This window comes from Colletotrichum gloeosporioides (assembly GCF_011800055.1).
Source record: "Colletotrichum gloeosporioides strain Lc1 chromosome Unknown consensus_9, whole genome shotgun sequence".
In the NCBI taxonomy this organism is placed as follows: Eukaryota; Fungi; Ascomycota; class Sordariomycetes; order Glomerellales; family Glomerellaceae; genus Colletotrichum; species Colletotrichum gloeosporioides.
In genome coordinates, this window is record NW_025544654.1 from 575,121 (window position 1) to 598,132 (window position 23,012).

At 51.8% G+C, this 23,012-nt stretch overlaps 6 protein-coding genes and 1 pseudogene across 7 annotated transcripts; 4 read left to right on the plus strand and 3 right to left on the minus strand.

Moving 5' to 3' along the window:
• Window positions 1–5,441: 5,441 nt before the first annotated feature.
• GCG54_00003143 (Coactosin) lies at window positions 5,442–5,882 on the minus strand (the record flags this gene model as incomplete). Its single annotated transcript, XM_045403221.1, has 1 exon — window positions 5,442–5,882. The coding sequence occupies one exon, from the start codon at window positions 5,880–5,882 to the stop codon at window positions 5,442–5,444; it is 441 nt and encodes a 146-aa protein (XP_045270124.1).
• Window positions 5,883–7,376: 1,494 nt separating this feature from the next.
• Window positions 7,377–8,454, plus strand: GCG54_00003144 (Short-chain dehydrogenase TIC 32; the record flags this gene model as incomplete). Its single annotated transcript, XM_045403222.1, has 2 exons — window positions 7,377–8,278; window positions 8,337–8,454. 2 exons carry the CDS (start codon window positions 7,377–7,379, stop codon window positions 8,452–8,454), a joined length of 1,020 nt encoding a protein of 339 aa, XP_045270125.1.
• Window positions 8,455–10,610: 2,156 nt separating this feature from the next.
• Window positions 10,611–11,854, minus strand: GCG54_00003145 (uncharacterized protein; the record flags this gene model as incomplete). Its single annotated transcript, XM_045403223.1, has 3 exons — window positions 10,611–10,867; window positions 10,934–11,456; window positions 11,525–11,854. 3 exons carry the CDS (start codon window positions 11,852–11,854, stop codon window positions 10,611–10,613), a joined length of 1,110 nt encoding a protein of 369 aa, XP_045270126.1.
• Window positions 11,855–12,616: 762 nt separating this feature from the next.
• On the plus strand, window positions 12,617–14,955 carry GCG54_00003146 (uncharacterized protein; the record flags this gene model as incomplete). The annotated part of the gene is made up of 5 exons (XM_045403224.1): window positions 12,617–13,243; window positions 13,323–13,395; window positions 13,457–13,892; window positions 13,951–14,131; window positions 14,194–14,955. Coding segments are annotated over 5 exons (2,079 nt in total), but the record flags the coding sequence as incomplete, so codon positions are not given.
• A 1,571-nt stretch (window positions 14,956–16,526) lies between these two features.
• On the plus strand, window positions 16,527–18,179 carry GCG54_00003147 (annotated as a pseudogene). The gene is given in 6 exon segments: window positions 16,527–16,549; window positions 16,597–16,982; window positions 17,031–17,239; window positions 17,257–17,373; window positions 17,396–17,920; window positions 17,999–18,179. Coding segments are annotated over 6 exon segments (1,441 nt in total).
• A 12-nt stretch (window positions 18,180–18,191) lies between these two features.
• GCG54_00003148 (uncharacterized protein) lies at window positions 18,192–18,496 on the plus strand (the record flags this gene model as incomplete). The annotated part of the gene is made up of 2 exons (XM_045403225.1): window positions 18,192–18,215; window positions 18,245–18,496. The coding sequence occupies 2 exons, from the start codon at window positions 18,192–18,194 to the stop codon at window positions 18,494–18,496; spliced, it is 276 nt and encodes a 91-aa protein (XP_045270128.1).
• Window positions 18,497–21,767: 3,271 nt separating this feature from the next.
• Window positions 21,768–22,719, minus strand: GCG54_00003149 (L-xylo-3-hexulose reductase; the record flags this gene model as incomplete). The annotated part of the gene is made up of 2 exons (XM_045403226.1): window positions 21,768–22,567; window positions 22,626–22,719. 2 exons carry the CDS (start codon window positions 22,717–22,719, stop codon window positions 21,768–21,770), a joined length of 894 nt encoding a protein of 297 aa, XP_045270129.1.
• Between the last annotated feature and the right edge of the window lie 293 nt (window positions 22,720–23,012).

Genomic DNA, 23,012 nt, shown 5'->3' on the forward strand with positions numbered 1-23,012 from the left:
CACGTTCTTTGGGCGTTACGACAAACCCTATGTATAAGAGATGTAAATGAATATCCACTGGATACAAGTACTTTTAAAGCAATTTGGAGCACATGAGTAAGAAGCGTTTTTGTTGCCTTAGAACCGGGCTGCTCAGATTGTTGTTGTATAAGTCGGCGGACAGCCATGAGTGACTTCGAGACATGAACTCGTTACTTTTCCAAATAGGAACACGATTCTTTTTGCATCTTCACTAGCTTGTTGACAGATGGCTGGAACCAACTTTGATTAGTACTGGTATTCGCAGACAACTAGATGGACGAGATGGCGTAGCTGTCTAGAGTACTAATCAACCCACCTTCCCGGCACAGGGGGAACACACAACCTAGTCTTCATTCCCAGCATCCTCATCTGCTTCAGGCTTTTCTTCTCCTGTTTCCTAGCAAATCTTTCGTGATTGAATCTACAACAGTGCATCTCGCACCAATGGAATCTGCGAGCAAAAACTTTTTTAAGGTGGCCCATACCAACTAAACAGGCCTGACCACTCATATTTCCAGTCCCACATAGAGTGTGTGTCTTTCCGCTGAATGGCCACAAATCCACGTACTCACCACGAGAATCGCATAGACATATTCTGCCCTGACTGATGAGTATTGCAGCCAGTTGCATGTCTCCCTCTTCTAGGACTGAGTCAAGAGGCTTCTCGTCGTGTCTTGAGATTTCTCCTTTTTTCAGGGCGTCCAACTTCTCGCGGGAACGTGGCGTCAGGTTTTCAAGCATCCATTGCTCTAGAAATTGATAAAAGCTCCGTCTAGGCGCCGGTGTGCAGTAAGCATTCTGTTTCCACAAATCCAACCAGTACCCCGTCATCCAGCACATGCCGCTTTTCCCAATGCAAATGTCGGGAAGGAACGTGAATTCCTGAAGCACGTCCAAAGCCGGGCTGCTTGGGTCTATCCACAGCATGCTTGAGCTATTCATGTCATAGGGATCTGTGTCGAGAATGTCCATTCTAAGTTTCCTCGGTTTGTGTGAGACATAGACATACTTGAGGTTTTGTAAGCGTAGTTGTGACGCAGAATCAAACAGATCCGGGAAAAGACGACATTCCTCCGTCATATACTGTTTGTCATTTATTTGACAAGCTCGCAGTATTCCGAGCCACTCGGGCACCGCGTAAGGGTCTTTTCCAGGCGTGCTGTATCGAATGAGACATATAAGAGCTGTTCTACCGGATCGATCCGTCTGGTGTATGTTTGCGCCGCTCGAAATGATCTTTGCGGTCAGTTGGTTCCGGTGTCCCTTCAAGGCCTGAACTTCAATGGTTTCCCACCAGACACCGATAATGCAGAGCAACGAGCCGAAGTACTCTCGTCGGGGAAGAGCGGTACGTTGGTATCCGTCTACCACAAGCCATTCGATAGCATCGAGGATTGCTGCACCTTTACCCCACCATCTAAGATCATCCCTGCATGGAATTATGTCGAATGGATCATAATCAACTAGATCCAACTTTGGAGCGATGAACCTGAACGGTGAGTGGCATAAACCATAAGTCACGTCTGCCCCAAGTCTGTATCCGAAGTGTCAATCGTTGCTTTTAGTTTAGTCATAGTTTGATGACCATGGGGATCAGACCTTACGTGGAAGGAGCATGGACTGTCTCAAAATCACAACCTTGCGCATGTAAAAAGGTTGTAATTTTGGTCGAATTTCGCACTTCTGCTAACTAAGAGTGAAACACCTGGTCAGTAATGACAGTCACGCAAATCAAATGATCAAAGGGAGGCGGCGACAAATTAGAGAGGACATGAAACTCACGACAATGATGGGCCAGCCCACAAAAGTCAAACTATTCATTGTGCATACACCCTCGCTAATGAGACTTCGAAGGCCAGACACGTCGTCTCTGGTTATGACTGTATGAACTTGGTCAAAATCCTTGTCCGGGAGTACGTGGCGAATGCGAAAAGCGATCGATAGAGAATGATCCTCAAGTCTGTTATACACAAGCTCGATGGAATTGGAAAGAAACCCCGGTACCACTTTGAACACTTGACTAAAGGTTTCTGTCTGTGATTGGATAGAACTATCACAGCCGTGACGTCTTCTTCTACGTCTTGACTCAGAGGACAGAGCGATGGAATCTCCCCAATAGTAAGACCTAGAGGATGTTGATGCTATCACACTCCCACTCTCAAGGCTAACAATGCCCTTTGGATCACGGCACGGGGTTGGCGTCCCTTCTGAATACTCTTTGCTCGTTGCTTTGTTATCTCCATTCGAGGAGATAAATGTGGTTCCTAATATCGGGTGAGTACTCGTAGCTGAAGTTGAAATACTGGAGGCTTGTTCGTAACTGGAGAAGGTTAGTAAACCCTGGGTGCAAGATTCATGAAATTTAGGTCTCACAGAAGACTTGTAGTGAGCATAATATTCAAAACGCTCAAAGCCTGTCCTAGCTGTCTCTCAAGCTCAAGGATTTCATCCTTCTTCATCGCCAGCGTGAACTTCGCCCAGCCCTTCGTTGCGAAGTTTCGTCCGCTTTTCGGTGTCTCTATCTTATCGACGAGATCGTGGATGAAGGATACTCTCTCCAGACACACAACCAGAACATCACGAAGGTGATCATGCCCTGGAAACATGTCTCCCCGTCGACTTCGCTGATGCTCCAATGCATTAACGACCCCTGCAGCCATGGCAAAAATGAGCTTAAGCAGGTCGTTGAGACGGGCTATCTCGTTTGGTGCCTCATTGATAGTGTCCAGAAAGGCTACGAGTTTGCGGGTTGTCTGGCTGAGCTGCATTGCCAAGGAAATCACCCCAACGATACTCGCGGCCACGCTGAGGCCGTCCATTGTCGCGCGCAGATGGGATTGGAATTTGCTTTGATGAGAATGAAGTGTAAGTTGACGAGTTGGAGAGCTTCGCAAATAGTAGTGTTGTTTTGGAAAACGTCAAATAATTATCAGCATGGAAATCAGGCTGTGGGCATCAGTCACATGAAGCCCGTCAGCGTGGCTGCGAGCGATTGGCTTGGAGTTATCCGGTGCGCCTAGAATTGCGTCTGGGGTTCCTCAGAGTAAGCCTTGCGAATGAAGAGTGATGCGACTTTTGATGCCCAGGCTGTGCGCAGAAGTAAACAGCCAACTGCTTTAATAGGCCGCGACTACCTTAGTCTCCACAAGCCGCTGTCCCTCACCTACCTATCAACGTGTGAGCAATCGCTATTGCTGTCACTTGAGGGTTACAGCAACCATGTACAAAACGCTCCATAATATTGAGCCCTATCCCCTATATCTATGCTGAGCAGCAAATAGGGGACATCAAAAGAGAGACCTGGATAGTGTGCGGTCCAATTGCCGGTAGGGGGTCCTCTACGGTTGATAGTTTCATATCAGGTGACCGACTGCAGGCACACCTTATTAACTACCGTTATGTATGAAACTCTAGCAGCAACGTGTGTTTCTAGACCTGCATCACCACGCTTTTCATAACCCAAGGTAAATGACGTTTGTTAGCCACCAGAGCTCAGACTCTCCAGAACCGAGTTGTCTGATGGGAGGTGGTCTCTGGATAACGGATTCTTGCGGGGCAGGCGCTAGCAAACAAGGCAATGTTGCCAGCCGCTGTGCCTCCGCCCGACATGAGGCGACCACCTTCACTGAATCCTTTTCCGTGCTGAGTCCCGTAGATATTAGGGGTAAGACCCGAGAAATCCCTGCTGCACATAGTCTCTCTCCCATGCCACCTTCGAGATGCCGTCGCGTAAGGTAAGGTGTTACCCAAGTCGTCCGGTTGGGCTAATATCCTAAGTAATAATTATAGGCGCTTATTTAGAAGGCTTTTACGAATGATGAACCCCCAGATTCGATAGGAGATCTAGATGCGAAGCACCCGTCATACGACCGGCACCTCACGGAGTCAACCCCGGTGGCGTCATCATCCGCCGATCCCCCGGACTTACGGAGACCCCGGGCCCCGTCCGCCAATATCAGCCGCCTGGGCCCGGGTAAGGACCTTCACCAGGTCATTTTGGCGCCGCAAAGGGGCGGGGATGAGAAGACCGAGGCATCGACAGCTCTCGATACACCACCCCTCAACTCGGGGCCAATGTAGCTTCCACCGGACTATATGCGCCAAGACCCCCACGACCAGGTATACGGCCTGCATCCTCCCGTCATATCGTCTGCGCCGGCCGGTGAGAGCCCGATGAGATCCCGATTCCAACTGGCACAGAAGCGTGGCAGGAAACATAAGCCCCACGAGCTCCGCTTAAGGCGGCTTTCGATCAAAGAGTGTCGGCGGGTAGCTGTGTCAGGGTGCGAACCCGCCTCGATCAAGTTTAATAACGACCTCACCATGTACTCCATGGCCAACACATATGCTTGATTCCTATGGTCGTTACCTGAGACCGAGATAAGAGGATGTAAGGCCCACACGTTAAAAGGCTTCGTACAACTGACGAGGACCCCGACGGCACATCAATTCTGGTATGTTACGGAACGTAGCCAACGACACCCTCAGTCCAGAGGACCGGTGTAAGCTGGAGAAATATGGGTGGCATGCCAACAACGAAGTTGCACGCGACTTCATATTCACTGCCGAGTCGGTCTCTCTCCTATCGAGGGACACCAATTGGGAAGATGGGAAGGGGGTTTACGTCGCCACCGAAACGAGAGGACTCCTCACCCTAGCCCTTGACCTGACAGCCCAAAGGAAAGACGTACTGCTGGCATGCTGGGCTGCGAAATGCTGGCTGCTGGAATCTGCGGACTGGTGGAAAGGGGCTCAAAGAATAGATGTCGATGCAGACTTTTATCGGGTTAATCTTAAGGATATTTAGTAGATCTAACTAGCACCCGCGTGGACTGGCCTGTTCCATGTTTGCTTCCTCCTCGGAAGCGGAGGCGCCGACGTTGCAGGGATCGGCCCGGGGGGGAAACGAGCTTAGAAGGATGAGGCTACTGACGTGGCCGTTTCGGTCCCAAGGTGGGAGAGTTCGTCTGCGGGAACGCCTAAGACGCAGGATATACCCCGAGATTGGATGGCAAGATGCTAATTCCCTTCGACGTCAGGGATCGGAACCGAACGTTGCTTCCAGAGGGGTTCCATCAATGCTGTTATTATGAGCCCCATTGACGTCTGGCGGGGGCTACCTGGATTAGTGCAGGTTGCAAGATCTGTTGGACAGTGACACTAGCAGTAAGAACAGATGACTCCTAGATTCGATCGGCTCGCGCCGGCCCCAAAACAGGAGACCAATATATTTATTCAAGGTGTATGCTGTATTCAAAAAGTATGCATATCGCTCCTAAGCGCCTCCGCCTGGCCAGATACCGTGTACTCGTAGCTCAAACACCGCCAAATCAGCGTGCCGCCGCCGCCGCTCACCGCTCCCCCCCTTTATGTGCTTTTATGTTTCTTTCTCCTTCCAATTGGTGCCAATTGGGGTTTGCTCAGCCGCGGCCGCCGTTGTAATCGGCACCGCCAGCCTTGCGTAATCTCTTAACGATGTCGTCCTCGTCGAGATCGCCCTTGTCGCTCGCGTTGACCGTTATGCTGTGGTGGGGCAGCACCCTCTTGACCTCGCTGCTCTCGATGCTCACGCGGGCCTTGCGCATGATCTTTGTGTTCTCGCCGATCCAGATGACAAAGGCGAACTTGACGCGCTTGCTCTCGGCGTCGTTGGCGTACTCGACGCGCACGTAGGCGTACTGCACCTGCGAGTTGTCCAGCTCCGAGGCCAGCTCGGTGAGGCCGCCCGTGCCCGTCTTGGTCAGGCTCATCTTGTTGCCGACGGCGCTGGCGTACGAGATGAGCAGCCAGTTGGTCTCGTCCTTGTCGGAGCGGACGGCCTCGTAGGCCGTCGCGATCTCGGGGGCGTCGAGGCCGGACATGACGGGCGGTTTTTGTGGAGGGAGGGTGGTGGGAGGAAGAAGGGGGCGGCGGGATATATGTCGGTAGGTGGAGAAGTTCGGTCGGGGGAGGACGGCTAGGTCGGCGGGAGGAATTGCGTAAGGACACGCAAATTAGACGGAAGGATGTGGACGGGAGAGAGAGCGGTTCGTCTCTGGGATCCCGGAGCGGAAAAAGAAAGGGGGTTAGGGGTGGTTTGGTCGTGGAACTCGGTGAAGGGCAGGATTGGCGGTGATGTCGGGAAAGGCGAAACGACCCTGAGAAAGGCCAAGGTTGCATTTCCCTTCCAGCCCACCTTCTTCTTTACCCCACCATTGGCCTCGCATGAACCCTAACGAATCAAGAGGAGGGGGAGGGGGCCTTGGAGGGGCTTCAGCCGGAAGAGGGAGGGCAGCCGGGTTCATGCCGAGCCACAGTCGGCGTATTGAGCCACACGGAGGCCACAAGCCACAGTGGAGCCTTCGGAATCGGTTCGCGCACACCGAGAATGTCCGGATGGCTCACCGAGATTTACCGAGGATTGTACCACCATCCCGGTACACCACATGTTTTACCCCCTTAAACTTCTCCTGATGTCTGTTTCTTCATGCGTCCCAAGACACTGGCCTAGAGCTTCGCGGCTAACTGGAAGGTTTATTCATAGACGACGGTCACACTCACATCTCCAAACATCGTCTTTTGCCTCTTGAGACCTCTCGACCCTCCACGATGTCACTCCCCAGACTTGGCGTCCATCGGCCGTCGACCACGCTATTTGCGGACCCCAACGGCGTTCTTTTCTTAGCACAGACATGCAACACCGAGCGTCGTGGACCCTGACCCCGTCGCCGAGCCCGCTGCCGATCCTGCGTCAAACAAAGCTCTCCCCCTCCGTGCCTCCTTCTTACACACATTTTTGAAAAACCTCTTGGCAAAGGGGCACCGTGATGGTGGTTGTCCAACGTCGCACGCATAACCAAGTCTGATACCTAAGCGCCCAACCCTCAAGCGCACGCGAATAGGCGACGCTCCTCAGTCCGATCGTAGGCATTGGCGCGTCTCAACTTTGGTCGTCCGCCAGGTCCTCGGGACACCTCGCGCCCCGTGGGGGAAACCCGGTCAAAGGCAAAGCAATGCGGTGCTGCCACCCTCAACCCCCCCGACCCTGACATCGAAGGGGCGGGTTGGATGAGTGAGAGAGAGCATGACATCAAATACTATTAACAAGCCCCGGTCCTATACAAACGCTCCTGTCGGGAAAATCGAGCTAAGGGCGGGCGCGCAATCTCGTTTTATGTTTCTCATCCCCATAATTAACGGGTCCTCCGGGAGGGTACTTCATCTGCCAAACGTCACCTCGTAGCCGCCACTTTTTCCGACCTCGACAAGCTGACAAGCTTTCTCGCCAATCTGTCAATTTCGCCATCCTGACAGAAAATCCAATCGCCCCCGCACAACCAAGGTCGCAGTAGAGGTTCGAATCGCAACAGCCCGGCATGTCCAACACCTTAGCCGAGCAGGCCGGTTGGGAGGCCAACCCGCTGGCCTTCGTCTACCGGCAGACCATGATCACGCCAGCCGAGATCCCGTTGGAGTTCGACCTGTCCGACGCGACCCTCATCATGACCGGCGCCAGCAGCGGCCTCGGCCTGGAGGCGAGCCGTCAGTTCCTGGAGCGGCAGCTGGGGCGGCTTATCATGGGGGTCCGGAACACGACCAAGGGCGATGCGCTCGCCGAGGGTCTGAGGAGGGAGTTCCCCATGGCCCAGATCGAGGTGTGGCATCTCGAGATGGAGTCGTACGACAGCGTGAGGGCTTTTGCGACGCGATGCAAGAAGGAGTTATCGCGGATCGACATCGTGATCCTCAACGCGGGCGTTGTCGCACAGACCTTCACCCGCTCACGGGAGGGTCATGAGCTAATGCTCCAGGTCAACTACCTCTCCACGGCGTTGCAGGCCATGTTGCTGCTGCCGATTATGAAGGAGAACAAGCCGCCGGGTGAGCCGGGCCGCCTGGTCATCGTCAGCTCGGACACGACGTACTGGCACACGCCGGAGGAGGATATGGTGACGGGTTCCCTATTCAAGCCCGCCGACAAGGAGAGGCGGTGGGGCTCCGCGAAGAACTACCAGAACTCAAAATTCCTTGGGCAGTTGTTCATCGACAAGCTGGCGACGTATGTTAGCCCGGACCAGGTCATTGTGAACCTGGCCAACTCAGGTCTCACGGCCGGTACCAATATCATCAAGCCGGCGACGGAAACCTTCTTCACGGGGCTATTCAAGAAGACCCTGGGCCGCAGTGTCGAGATTGGGGCCAGGAGCTACCTCGACGCGGCGCTGGTGAAGGGGCCTGAGAGCCATGGAAGCTTTACCTCCGATGGAGTGATCAAGCCGTAAGTACTGCCCAGGGGATGCCCAGGTCGTATGGAACACGTGACTGACTCAATATAGTTGGCCGGCGATCATGTACACTTCGGAGGGTGCTGGTCTGAAAGAGAGACTGTGGAAGGAGACCAAGAGGGAGCCGGGCTTTGCGGATGCTTTTGAGGTGATTGAGAGGGGCATCTAGCGAGGCCCCTGGCAAGGGGCAGCCGAAGAGGGCGTGAAAATGTGCTATGAAGGGTTCGACCAGTTGGCTCTCTTGACTCCTGTGCGCGAGAACGACGATATGGGGTGGCATGGAATGCAAACGAAGAGTAAGGAGTCGGTGTTATGAGGGCAGATATAGCCTGAATGGGACAAGGACTAATGTGTATAAAAGAAGACCGCAAGCAAGGTCAGTTAGCGGGATGATGAAGTGTGCAGGTTCCTAATATGTGGCTATGAAAGGATTCAAGGGGGAAAGGCTACGACTGCAAAGGGATTTCCAAGGGGTCCAGAGCGGCTCTAGCTCGTTTAGGGGTACCTAGCCCCGAGAGTCGCGAGGCTCTATATATAATATCTGTAGGGCTGCGTCTATGATCGATACGCAGATACTTGTTTCAGGGAATGGTTAAAACATATGTCACAACTGTCGTACTCAGATGTATAATTACTTAGAAAAGGGTACTTAACAATCAGCAGCATGGCCACAAGGGCCGGCTGCCGGGTGTGACCCCCTTTAAGTTAATCGTGACAGCTGCGCACTAGTGAACCTAAGTTATGTGCTTGAAGTGTGTGGCTCTTTGGCATGCTGAGGCCTCAAACTATTCCGGAGTGGTATGTGGCCTGGTACCCAGCGTTAAGGAGCCAGCCACTTCAAAACAGCCGACTTGCGACTGCAACCTTTTTGTGACAGGAACGAGTGGCAGCTGATTTCATGCCTGAAATAAGTCGAGTACCCACCATAAGTACTAAGGTTTCAAGTGAATCTTCACTTTGTCGGCTTTTTCCTGTGATATTTTGAGGAATAGTACTTGGCTCTCGGCAATGCTCAGCGCTGTTATTCCACAGCAGTAGTCAGGCCTGGGGCTTTAGCCGCTGACCTTACAGAGTATCGAAATGGAAGATCAAGAAGCCCTCAATTTGGCACAAGGAATCACTCGTCAGTCGGTGGTGCAGAGTCATGGTTGCAGGGAGGGGACATGGACGAGCCTCACTTCCCCGGATGAGCTCCGTGCCGGTGTTCCGATGTGGGGCCGATCGGCCGGCTCTCCTCCGGGCACAACTAGACAGTGACGCCTCCCGCCGAAAACCTCATCTATAGACCCCGCGAAGGTTCGAACCGCATGAGAATCAAAAACCCCACACAGAGAAAGACTGATCGTGTGCCTTCTGAGATGGTTGGTTGAGTTTCAAAAGGCCCCTATTTGGCGAGAAACCGGCAGTGCAGGTGCAGTGAACAGGGTGCACGCAGGTTTACCACCGCTTCCGCCCGCATCGCGCCGACTAAGAAGAAGCTGGCGCATTTTGAACTCCATGGAAGAACGCCTGCAGACTTGAAAATATATATAGCGATAGCTTCTGCCGATGAGGTCTACATATCCCAACTGACCGGGGGGGCTGTCTGCCAAGGGCGAAGCTCCGGCCGAAGCGACCATCCAGCGAAGCTAGGTCAGCGAAGACAGCAGGCCCCAAGCCTTTGCCAGCACAGCCAGTCCAAGTCCGGCTTGTAGCATGTACAGCGTCTTAAAATCAAATTGACAAAAATTAAGAGAGCTTTGATCTTCTCGCATAACATGGCTTTAATTCAAGCATGACTAGAATCCAATCACTGCACGGGGCTTACTTGCAGCGGGCGACGTAAGTCGCTTGCCAGGCTTACAGGGCCACCGCGCTGGCTTCCCGGCTACTTGTCCCTGAAAACATCCGGCTTCAATTTAGGTAGGTAGCTGTGTGCCACGGTCCACGATCGCAACATCATCCATCACAAGGCTTGACAGATATTTATCACGGTGAATGATTCACAGAGGCCAGAGCATAGATTTGCCGCTTCACGGTTCACCATGCGGCCAGACCAGATGCTCAGCGCGATCTTCGCCCCAGCTGGTACTGCTTGGTCTTCCCTGCAGCTTCCCTGCATCAAGCTCATCCGGTACGCGGGCGCTAGTCATCTGCGAGACATCATGTGAGCCAGAAGGGTTGATACGACACATAAAACAGATGAGATTCAGATTTCGTGATATTCCAACCGCATAGACTAGAAGTAGAACAATGACAAAGACGGCGCAGAATCCAGAGCCAGTGTGACCCAAGACCGCACAAGTCTGTAATGCCAATCCGCCAGGGTGACCATTACAGACGACATCAACTATCTGAGTCTCCACATCTAACTAGAGAGACTTCCGAAGCACCACTCTTCTCAAAGTCCGACCTCACTGAGTTGAGAATCTGGGGTAAGGGGCTCGTATCCTGACCAAGCTCGTCAATATCCTCGTCGACGTCAGACTTGGAGTCAGTGTCTCCACCATCTGCGATATCTGCGATATCGCAGAGCCGACGGACGTCTTTATTATGTCTCTCCACGAAGGAGAGTGCAGTCTCACTCTCGTCGCGTAAGATAACTATGAAATCCGTCAGCCCAAGACTCAAGTCGCAACCAGAACCCGCATCGACGATGCCAAACTTACTCCGGCGCGCATAATTTTGCACCAGATCGTCCTCGTCGGCGATCTTTATACCATGGTTTCGCAAATGCGTGATGCCACAACCGCTCTCAATCGGGTTTCGGCTGAAGCTGCGATCGCGACAACTGGAGACCGGGCAACGGAGGATGAAGTGCTCTTGGATGCCATTGGTCACATACGAGAAAATCCAGCTCTCGGCGTAACGACACTGAACGATGTAACGGTGCACGGGGCGATTCACCTCTCGGTTCTCTGAGGATGACTTCGCGGCAGCTCCTTGCGATGGAATTCGTGCTTTTTTGTGTTGTCTCACATCCGAAACTTCTGAGCGCCGTAATTGACGTTTGGGCCTTTCGTGGCCTGGGTTGCTTTGTGATGGCAATGTTGGAGTTGTAGCCACAGATTGTCGTCTAGGCTTTTCAGGGTCAGGAGCCTTTTGTGCTGACAACACATGCACTGAGGGCTCAGACACAGAGTCGGTTCCTACCACTTGCTGTTTCGTTGGATCGACATTCGATGGAGCAGGCTAAGCATCGTCAGGAGATATACTTCAAGGGAAGCTACAGGGACCATCTGCAGAAATCATGTACTTACGATATCATCGGTGCCAACCTGACCTTGGAGGTAATACGCCGGCTCTTTGAACGTGAACGCCTTGTCCCTCCCTAAGTTATAAGAAACCAGAGGACAACCATCGACGATGTTGTAGTGAACGTCGGAAAAATGAACCCGAAAGCTGTTTTTAATGCGTTCAACAACCCATGGTCTCTCGTGCTCCTCGAAATCAAGAGGCATATCTACCAGAGCGGACTCAAGTGTTCTGCGCCTGATGTCTTCGGTATCACGGATAACTTTGTCGAGCCGATGTGTCATGCCCTGGGTGATTCCTTCGTCAGCCCGTTTGAGTCGGGAGTCAACTCTCATGATCGTCTTGGGGGATATATGAGCTGAGCTTGGCTGGCTGGCAGAGGCTCTAGAGGCTGGAGTGATTCGCACCATTGCCATTTTCGACAATATGAGCTCGGCTGGCTGACTAATATAACAGAAACAAAAGTTGGAAGGGTTGGAAATCTGGAAAATAAGTTTTTCTGCTCTGTATTCCTAGCGGTGGAGAAGAGAAACACGTAGACTTTATGCACAAGGACGAGGATGGACGCTTCACAGGGGGTAGAGCAAGGGAGCATCACAATACTCTGATTGTTTGCGCCGTTGTGAATTTAACCGCCTTGGCGTTTGCGTCGGATTAATATTGGGCTACAATTACGTTGCCAAACAAGATACTAGGGTCTCAGACCTTGGAGTGGATCGAGGCTTAAGCGGCCACGATCTTTGCATCAGGCCCGTCCATTCACGAATGCCATTCATACTTAAATATAGCAACCTTTCTGTTCCCTTATCATTTCCAGACGGAAGATCTAGGACCTCGAACCTCCTCATCTCTTCTGTGCCACGGAGCAATTTTTCGGTTATTTAAAAAAAAAGAAAAAGTCAGCGGTTGGCCTCTACTCGCCAGCTGCTACTTTCCCTGAGCAACATTCTCCCGTATCTCCAAGTGCTCCTCCAACAGCGAAACCCTGACAGTCTGAGCGGCAATGGCAACCCACCATCGGCAACAGCGCAAGCCGGCGTAATTTATTCCTGGTCTTTGTACGCTGAAGAGGAGAAGACTAACAGTTATATCGCAGGATATACTCGCAGGACTGGGGTAGCAGCGCAATCCGTGGATCCATTCTCCCTCGTTACCCGGAGGCACTCTTACGAGAGGTTTGGAACCAACATCCTTATCCTTGGGTTGACGAGCGATACCAAGAAGGCGCTTTCTGTCCCAATCTCTACCTCAATGACGACGGGATTGGAGTGTATCTGGGCGAAATCATTGATCATGATCGTGTGGCAATACCCTCCAAGCCCTTTTTCGCCATTGAGCCTGTAACAAGCAACGAATTTGTGAAAGCAGCACTCAAGGGCCCCGAGGCCACGAAGATGTGGGAGCGTATAGACACAGGATTGAAGAAAATTCTTGAGACGGTTTTCAGGCAGGTCGTTCTGGACTGCAACATTACCGATCAAGGCGGCCCATTCTATATTGATGAGATTGCTCTGGCATACCCCTTGTATTGGACGGAGGTTGAGCGGAGCAAGTACGAGAGGCTGGTCAGAGAGGTGTTGTCAACTTTTGACGACGTATGCCTGAGCCATGTTCGACCTCCCATTGTGTTTCACCAAGAATGTTTAGCCGCCGCCCACAATCTCTTCACAAGCATCACACAGAGCGAAGCTGTCATGGGCCCCATCACGGAATCACCCCTGCTAGTTACGATTGATTTTGGTGGCCACACACTGGCAAGTAATGTCACAGCCTTTATCCGGTTCACTTCCTAATGTAGTCCAGAATGAATGCAAGCACATTGTCGCCAGACGAGATCTTGATGATCTGAGTTACTCTGTTGTGGGCAGCCCCTTAGGTAAGCCATGAGCCCTTCGTATTAATATGTCGCAATCAGCTGAATTTGTCCCCGATTTTAGTCGCAAGAGGTGGCACCCAAGTTTGGGAACAGGAGATTGCCGCATTTGCGGTTCAAACCTTGGAGAGAAAACGGAACGCGGCTCTTCCCCCAAGTGCGCTGAAAGGCATCCTGCGTCACTTCCATCAAGATATCAAGAGCTTGAGGGCAGATGAGATAGGGGACATGCGTCTTTTCTACGAAGACGAGTCCGGGGGGCATATTCTTGTTGTCCCCGCTGAAAAGGCCAAGCTGTGCTTTTGGAAAGCCATGAGGGAGCCCCTTCAACTCGCAACCACAGAGATTTTCGAAGCCGCCTCTTTGAGCGATGATGTGCGTGTGGTGGTTTACGGCGGCAGCGGTCAGAACTCAGTCGTTCAGTCCAAGATCAAGGCAGCGTGCGAGAATGCCGGGGTCAAACCCCCTTACTTCGCTCAAAATGGTTCACGTGCGAAGCAGTAAGTTTACATCTCACCCTACCTTACCTTGACGTCATTGGCTGACCCTCTCTCTAAGAACATGGAATGTCGTGAATGGGGCCGCGTATGCGACGGTACGAACAGTATCTGTCGAAGAGTTCATGAGAAAAGGAGCTGCTTTTGGGATCCGAAAGAGTGCCCTCAAGCCTGGTGCACGAACCAGTGATAAATGTCCTGCCGTCGACTGGAAATCAGATGTAGCTGTTGCTCTTGATTCTGTGAGAGCACCTTTATTCCTACCTAAGAACATTGGATTGCTGACTCTTCTTGCCACAACAAGCGATCTTCAAAACCTTACCGGACATGGTGCACGGGTAGCACCAGAATGAAGATCATCTGCGACCCTTACTCGCAAGCGGGTGCAGAGAAGAAAAACAACATGTTGGACATTGACCGCTCGTACGATCTTCTCGAACTTCCACAGCCTTCTCAAGGATATTGGAATTATCGCCTTAGCCTCCGCAGGGAAGCCAACACCACGAAGCTTGTCATACGAATTGAGAATATGGGCAAGGCCGGAGCACGAGTCATAGGCACTCCCATTCAGCATTCATTTCCACTCTACGTCGATGGCACATCGAACGCCTGTCTTCTGGATGTGGATGTAAATGATGAGGGTCGCGGCTTTATGCTCTCAGAAAAGGGTCACCTGAAGGCCTGCCCCCCTGAAGTCATACAAGAGCAACTTCAACAGATGCGCAGGGCTAAGCGTGGTGCTGGTGTCAAAAGAAAAAGACCCCATTCCCGAGTACCCGGGGTAAAGCCTTCCGGCCACTTGCCGCCGTTCAAGAGAAGGGCCACGCCTCATTCTGCACAAACGCAAACTCTTGTCGAAAGTTCAGACGAGACGGCCAGCAGTGATTCCGATATGGGAGTTGGTCACTATGGGTTTCGTGGGATAGGCACAGAGTTGGTTGATGTGGGCCAGGCTTTCGCTACGTCGTCTTCAAGTACGGATGGTTTTTGTTTCGCGCCGTACGAAGCTCTTAAGGAGCTGGGCAAGCGATACGGGATGAGTCAAGACGATGCTCGGCAGGTTTGAATAAGCGCGCTGACAGGTTCAATCCGATCTTGGGGGGCGGCTCATTGCTTGGACAGGGAGAACCTTTGATAAACAGCTGCGCCGCGTCATGTTTCGTTTTAGCTTTCAAATATGTCTCTTTTCATTCCATTATGATTCATTTCCCATCAATTGCCAAATGGTATAATATTTTCTTTTGTTCTTGTCTTAAAATCTTGGGATCTAACGAAGAGCAGCGGTGACTAAGGCATCTAACAGGCGCCAAAGTCTTTGGAAAGGTCCAGTCTGTGATTAAGAGGCAAATCTACTCTTCTATATGCTCGGCACCGTATGTTTGCTGCCCCAGGATAGACTTTTATTGCTGCAGCTGAAAGTGGAACTCATGTATCAGTAGACCATTTACAAAGGTATCTGATCAAGATCCCCGTGAAGAGCGGCATTTTTGTAGGTCCTATTTTAGGCTGGTGTGGGGCCAGCCTGTCATGAGCGGCTAGAAAATAGCAACATGAATGAAGAAGAAACCAGATCAATGATGAAACTTCAAGCTGTAACGCGACCAGATGTATCAAGAAGAACCCTAAGCCATGGGGAGGGCAGAGAAGAAGACAGGCGCACCGAGCCCAGTGACATATGATAGTACGGGGGACATTGCTAGCGAGTGCGAGTTGTAATTCGGGAGGACGGAGCATGAAATTGTCCCTATCGTGACATTATCAGCTCCCGATGATAAGCTGCATAAAATAAAGAGGTGCTGCTAGAGCAGTCATGAAAAACTTGTTGACGTGATTACCTCAACGTGGGATGTTGTTTTATTCAGCCAGATGGCAATGATGAACTTCCTGTAAGGATTGTGTGTGAGCTAGGCTAATTTTGAAATATTGAGCTAAGCCAGTGAAGGTGGGCGGCTGGGTGGTTGTTGGTCGAGCATGCCTGCGGGCCATGCCAGGCCTGCATGTAACCACTTTCGGCTGCCATGCGGATGTTTGCTTGCTAAACCTAGTCGATGCGTCATGTACTGACACTAATCCGTGGATACCAGTCTTTGTTACGAAGTACCCATCGGTCTCGAACACAGCCAGTCAAGTGTCAGCCCGGTTATAACAGGTCGCGGGACAGGTTGCAAACGCCTTCCGATGTCAAGGCGGCATGACTGGTACCAATCACCTTAATTAGAATCACACCTGCTTCGACTCGTACGTATCAAGTAGGACAGTACCACCCATCTCAGTGACTTCAGAGCAATCAGAGTCGATCTGCTGACAGTACAATAGCCTCATGCCCCTCCCTTGCCGACGATTATCTGGTTTCTGGCTGTAGTCTTCTCCAAGGCTCTGCCCTGTGGCTGAACGGTTGATCACTGTTTTGGGAGTCAAACATGCAAGCCGGATGATATATGCGTTTGCTCCGACTTGCACATTCCATGGCATAACTTCCTGCAGCATCGCAGAGCTAGTTTATGCCCCTTTTTCAATATTTCCGCACATCCCGCTCCGCGCCATCGTCAATACACCGGCATCCTTCCATCGATCTGTGTCAAACCCACTTCACACCATCCGCGTCTAATCGGGACAAGCCCCCTGTCTAAGCACATCATGGTCGCCCAGTCGAAGGAAGTGTTAGTCTGCATCGAACCCATCAACCCTCATCGCAGTTAGCTCACAGTTGTTGTTGGAGCATTGTGGGAATCGATTTGGGTAGCACCGGCGTGCGGGTGATGTTCTACCGTCGGATCGGAGATGACCACATTTTCGATCAGCTCTGGTGCAAGAATAGCCCAGCTTGGGAAATCAAGCGCTATGGTGGAGGTCAGATCAAGTCAACAATAACCCCTTTAGATGGCGGTCCAGTATACAGTCCAGATGCCCAGTGTCGTGGGCGACGACAGGTTTCGGTCAAGTGGGTCTTCGGGGACGGCAAAGGGTTGGACTCCAATCACCCTCTTAGAGCCGAACTGGACGGTTGCTTTCGGAGAGAGGATTTCAAGAAACGCTGCAAAGACGGATTGAAGTCTATCGTCAAGATCGTGGCCAAGGGGATCGAAGAGAAATGTAAGTCGGAAGGTTGGCAAGTCACTGGGCTTGGCGTGTCTGTTCCAGCTACCTGGACATATGATGAGCAGGATGAGTACAAGGCTCTTCTGAAGGGCGCGTCCACCTCCAAAACGATACAGCAGGTTCTTGAGCGCAGTCTCTATTTCCATACCGAGGTCGAAGCATTTGCGCACTATTTGATGCATAACGCACAGAAGTATCGAGCTATCTTCCCCAAGACCGCAGATATTACAATCCTCGGTCTGGACTTGGGGGTATTCAGCATGCTTAGTTGACGCCTAGTCTAGTGCAACAAATGCTGATCAATTCAACAGAGCGATTGCCCCTTCAGAGCCAGAGGATCTCCATGTGGAGACGCGGCAGCATTCTTCAGACTCGGGGATCCATGGTAAGTTGAACATTGTATGAAGTACTCAGCAACTCCAACACGCGGGCTGACAAATGGGCTTGATGTGGCTGACCAACGACAACGTTCAGGGACTGGCGGTGGTACTGAGCATTGGGAAGCCTACTTCAGCGAGTTTTGCACCGGAGAAACGCTGAAAACCGATGGACCGGACAGAAAGAAGTCCTTTCCTGATGAAACTTTACGCGGCAAACTGTTGGAAAATTTTCATCAGCAGATTACCGAATCTGACATCGAAACATTTCAGGAGATGAGGCTACATGCGAACATCTCAGACTCTATCCCAGTCGTAGTTCCTGTCGGTTGTCAAAGACACGTTTGAGGTAGGTATGAAAGCTCCTCTAGACCTGGCTCATGAACACATCAATGACCTTGGGCAGCTATATGGTGCGTCTCATCAGTGCAGAGTGGTGGTGACCGGGGGCAGTTCAAGGCACTTCGAGGTTCTGAGACGGCTCCGACAGTACTGCAAAGACGCAGGGCTAAGGTTCGAGCCCATCCTCGCTCATGATGCAGCAAATGGCAACCCGTAAGTCATCTTCTCATTCCACGGCATCACCCTACCATATGGTTGCTGACCGACGCTCCCCTGGGTGCTTTCGAACAGAGCCTTCAACGTCGCCCGAGGTGTCGCATTGGCCACTTCCAAGTCAATAACGGTCAACGAGTACCTGAGCAACGGCGCGGCATGTGGCTTTCAGATGCTGCAACGCGATGTGCCTAAACAGGGTTCTGGCGGCAGAGTCGCTAGTAACAACGAGGCTTGGGATGACACTGCTGCTACTTGATCTACGACGGGAATGGGGAGATCGGTGATGCTCACCGTGGTTTAGCTCTGACAGACGACAACCAGTTGGTCGCTTTTTCTAGTGCCACAACCTCACCGCAAGTGGAAGAGGCGGCTCCAGTGCCCGGAGGAACACCGCAGGCAAAGCGGATGATGAAGCGGACCCGGCAAATGGCTCCTATGGCACGTCTCCCCTTCACTCCAACCAAGAGAGCCAAGTCGGTCGCGACAGGCTCGGGTACGAATGACACACCGTCATACGAGGAGGCCAGGGAAAATGTGAGACAGGCTGCATCTTATATCTTGAGGACAACATAGCAATTGCTGACGTCGGGATAGCCTGTGAACGGGATGAGTGTGTCAGCGTTGCTGAACTGACATCTGTTCCTTGTCGACTCTAACCGTGGCTAGGCGGCCAAGCTACCATGAGGATTTGCTGGGCACTGAGCTTGATCCTGGCGATATCATGCTGTGTGCGGTATGGATTAGGTAGTGTACGCAAGTAATTTATGCCAATCTGGTTGCCGACTTGCAGTCACCTCTTATACTAGGTTTCCTCGTTGTGACGATGTAGTTGATGTACCCATTGGGTCTGATTATTGTCGTATTTTGTCCGATATGCCTGTTATGCAGAGTGCATGAGTATTGGATCGCAGCTACACGTACATACTCGTATGACGAGAGAAGCGGTGTCAATGGATTGTTTATGCATGATCTTATACCATGGTATGGTAACAAACATGGTGCCAGCGGTGCCGGACTCGTACTCCGAAACCGGCGGAGATGGGCAGCCCAAGGGCAATTCCTACGCTGTTGACCTATGCACCTCTATGCAACTGATGTGTCTCGCGCCCTAGATTAGTTACTGCAAACTCTCTTCTCTATTTCCTCAGAGATGTCTGGAAAGTGTCTCTTCTCCTGGCCACGCCACTTACACGCACCAATGCACTCTGCAAAAGTGACGGTCGAGAAATTGAGACTTCGAGGTCTGAGGGCTCCGTCACGGAGGGTTTGCCCCAAGCGGAAGGTGTCCACCGACAGCGTGCTAGATGAGGAATTTGCGTGTATCCCTGTTCCGTCTGACAGAACATGTTCTCATTTGTTATAGGGCGCGCAATATGCGGCGGATCCACGCCCGCCGCCTGACCAGCCGCAGGCTTACCTTGTCTCACTTGAGGGATAACATTCGCTTTTTCCGCCAGGCATGTTTCGCGCAGCCACAAGGAACTTCTGGACGCGGGATGAAGCAAATGACAGGAACAAGAACTGCACCAATCGTTGAGGAATTTGTAGAAGGTTTCAAACGGAGCGTCTAAGCACAGCTATCATCCAGGATCTCGTTTGCACCATGGCGCGTTAAGAATGCCCCCCACTCTCGGATCGTCTCTTGATACGCCGACAGCGTGGTAATCGATGGGCCTCAACGTTTACTGCCCGATGCATTGGTAAATGAGATCCTTGTTCCCTGGAACACGCTAGTGTCGGCGACCAACATGTCGCCCTCCAGTTTACTCAAAGCGTTGCAATTAGCAGAAGTTTGTTGGTGCAATATTTGAAAGTGTTGGTGGTCTCGATGATACCCTTTGCTCTTCGATTCCAAGTGGGTCTCATGACTTCGGCTTGGGGAGAAGACGACTGCGTTCTGTGGGACAACTATTGGGCAGGATTCTGGGACATGAAAGCCAATATTCAAACGGACTTCCCGTGGATTAGTGACAGTCGATCCTACCTTGCGTATGGAGGACTGGGAGGGCTGGCGTGCTGCCTATCAGCAGCTCTGTTCAGACTTAGCATAGAGCTGAGGTAGCAGGCTCCCTGTTCCCTAGAACACGCTAGTGTTGGTGACACTCTCGAACTTTGTGACCTCACCGCATCGTTGTTTGGCAAGACGTTTGGCACTGCTGAGATCCTGTGCTTACTACCACTTTTTTCAATCTTTTGGTCAACGAATGGAAGATGCTCCAGGGCGCTCATGACATCAGTGATAGTACATATACTGTTGCAGAGGGTGCGATAATGATAGAAACCACAAATATCAAGCCCATTGCCGAATGAGCTGCGCAGTACTGCTGCAGTACCACCTGATAAAGGAAGCATGCATTATGCATGCATGTTTGCTGGACCCGCAATCCCGCTTGCTCATACAAACACGGATAATTCTGAATCTCTGACCGGTGAGCCAATTTCAAAGCCCGAGCTCATTAGGCAATCGGACGACGCGAATGCGATGATTGGCTCCGATAGTAACAACGTTGTCGCTAACTTAGTTCAATTCGCGGGAAAGTGACAATGCAGACTTATGCATTTCAGAGACAGACCTTGGGATGCATTCCGGCTGTGTGTTTCCGCTCTAGACCAAGACGACCCCTGAAGGACCGGGCCTAGATTCGACATATCGAGAAATTGCATCTCCATGATCATTCCAGACGCTGAAGCCTTTGACTGTGATGGAGCTGCGAGAAGGCAACCTGATTCCGACATAAGGGCTCAAAAGTATGATTTCGTGGGCTCACAATTGACACTTTGGTAGGAGATCAGACGTTTCTCAAAAGCTAGTTGGAGCTTGGCTGGATTCCTCGAAAAGTATTGTCTCCATATAGGTGTGCACATATAAGCGTGGCTCCGCGGTGTCTAGTTGGCGTATTCAATATGACGCATCTGAAAGACCTTGCCCGTTGAACTCAAGCTTTCTTAGGTCTAATATGTCTATTCAATATGCTGGTGCTTGTTCAACCGCTTTAGCGAAGTGGCCGGGACACGAGTGCTGACACGCGGACTGCTTCAATGAAGGCCTCTGTGCTCGAAGAAAACGCCAACCTTTACGCCTGAGACTCGCGGCTTCAACCGTTCTTTCTCGCAGTCCCTTTCGCATGGGGCGCATGCTGAGAAAATCAAGACACACAGGAACGAAAGAGCGTGTTTATCTACATTTGCAACTGAAGACATACTTGCTATTTTGAAGACCCTCCATTGACTATAACTATCTCATAGCTCAGCTATCTATTGAGTTCCACCCTTCTAGACTTCCATGGCGATAGATAAGTTCTTAGCTTGATCCCTATAGACGGGCTCCTATGTTAGAGCCGTAATAAAGGTCAGTAGTGCCCTCCTAATAATGGAAAATGTAGACGTATAGTTAGTATGTCTTTACATTGTAGTTAATATGGCTGGAAACAGATTCAAGCAAAAACACAAGTAAGGGTCTATTGAAGACAACTGAGATGAAAGTAGACTGCAAGTGGAGTTGGATGTTTTGACAGCACCCTAAGAAATGTGGGGATTGATACACAGACACAATCTCATGATGCAGGACTTTAGAAAAAGTGTTGCAAGCATAATATCACTGCAAATGGAGTGTGTTTGAAACCCAAACTCATCACTGTAGCGATCAGACACATATCCCGCAGTTGCCCAAGGCCTACTCATGCACATGTTTCTCTGGCGTGGTTGGAATCACAATCAAGATGATGAACGTCGGTTCCGGGCCGGGTATGATGCAGGCTGACCGTAATTTTGTGGGCGTGGCAACCGGTTAATGCTGTGATCAAAGTAGTATTGAAGTGACAATTTCTTCTGCCGCGTGACGCGCTTAGCTGGCCATCCACTGTCCTCCGTTGGCACTGACCAGGCATCCTGTCATCCATCCGCTCTCAGGTGAGCAGATCATACCAACAATGCCAGCAATCTCCTCGGCATATCCCGCGCGACCACCGTACTTCTCGGCCATTTCCTTCTGCTCCTCGGTATCCCACTCCCGGATCCCGCACAGCGGCGTGAGGGGGTACCACATTGAAATGGCCTTCTTGGCATCATCAGAGGCACCACGGAGCATGTCCGTCATGGTGGAGCTGGGGTTGCAAGAGTTGACAGTGCAGTGCTCCTTCAGCTCACGGGCCCAGGTGCGCGTCATCGCCTCGAGGGCACCCTTGCTGCCTCCGTACAGCGTCAGGTACTCGAGGCCCACCTTGGAGCCGATACTCGAAACGTTGACGATGCGGCCCGAGCGGTCGTTGGGGAGAAGTGGCTTGACAGCCTGGGTGAGGAGGATGGGGCCCAGGACGTTGATGGAGTAGACCTTGTGGAAGTCCTCAATGTTGACGGCCTCGAGGGGCATGGCGTGGAAAAGGGCGGCGCAGTTGACGAGGATGTCAACCTGGGGCTTCCCTGTCTTGGCATTGGGCGGCAGGTCGCTCTTCACGGTCTCGATAATCTTGGTGCAGCCCTCAGGCGTGCTGAAGTCGGCGCGGACAGGAACGGCCTTGACATTGTGTGCTTTTGAGAGCTGGGCGGCGAGGGAGGCAGCAGGCTCGTCGGAAGATTCGTTCAGGTAGATGATGACCACGTTGGCACCCTTGGAGGCAAGGTTCTGGGCGATGGAGGCACCGATGCCTTGTGTGTATCTTGTCAGCAGCGTCCTCCGGGTAGTATCAACAAAGGATGAACTCACTTCTCGCGCCACCTGTGATGACAGCGGTCTTTCCCTCGTGCACCCTGTACGGAGGGGCTTGGGTGATTGGAACGGTGATTTCTGTGGCAGTCATGGTGTCTGATGTTACGCGCAAGGAGCGATTCGTGCGGTGGATAGTATGCTGTGGTTTCCAACAAGAGTCTGCTCACAACGGCATGCAGAGTTCAACTGCCACTTCGTAACAAGGGATCCGGGACCATGGTAATTAAGGAAAGCAGGAGGGAGATATGACAGCCGGAACGTTTTACCCACGACCCTGTCTGCTGCGTCCCCATTTCCGGGTCCAGAGCGGATGCTCTAAACCGGTTGTGGCATATGCCTCCGACCTGAAGCTCGTTCCCATGTCGAAGGGTTCCTTAAAGAGGA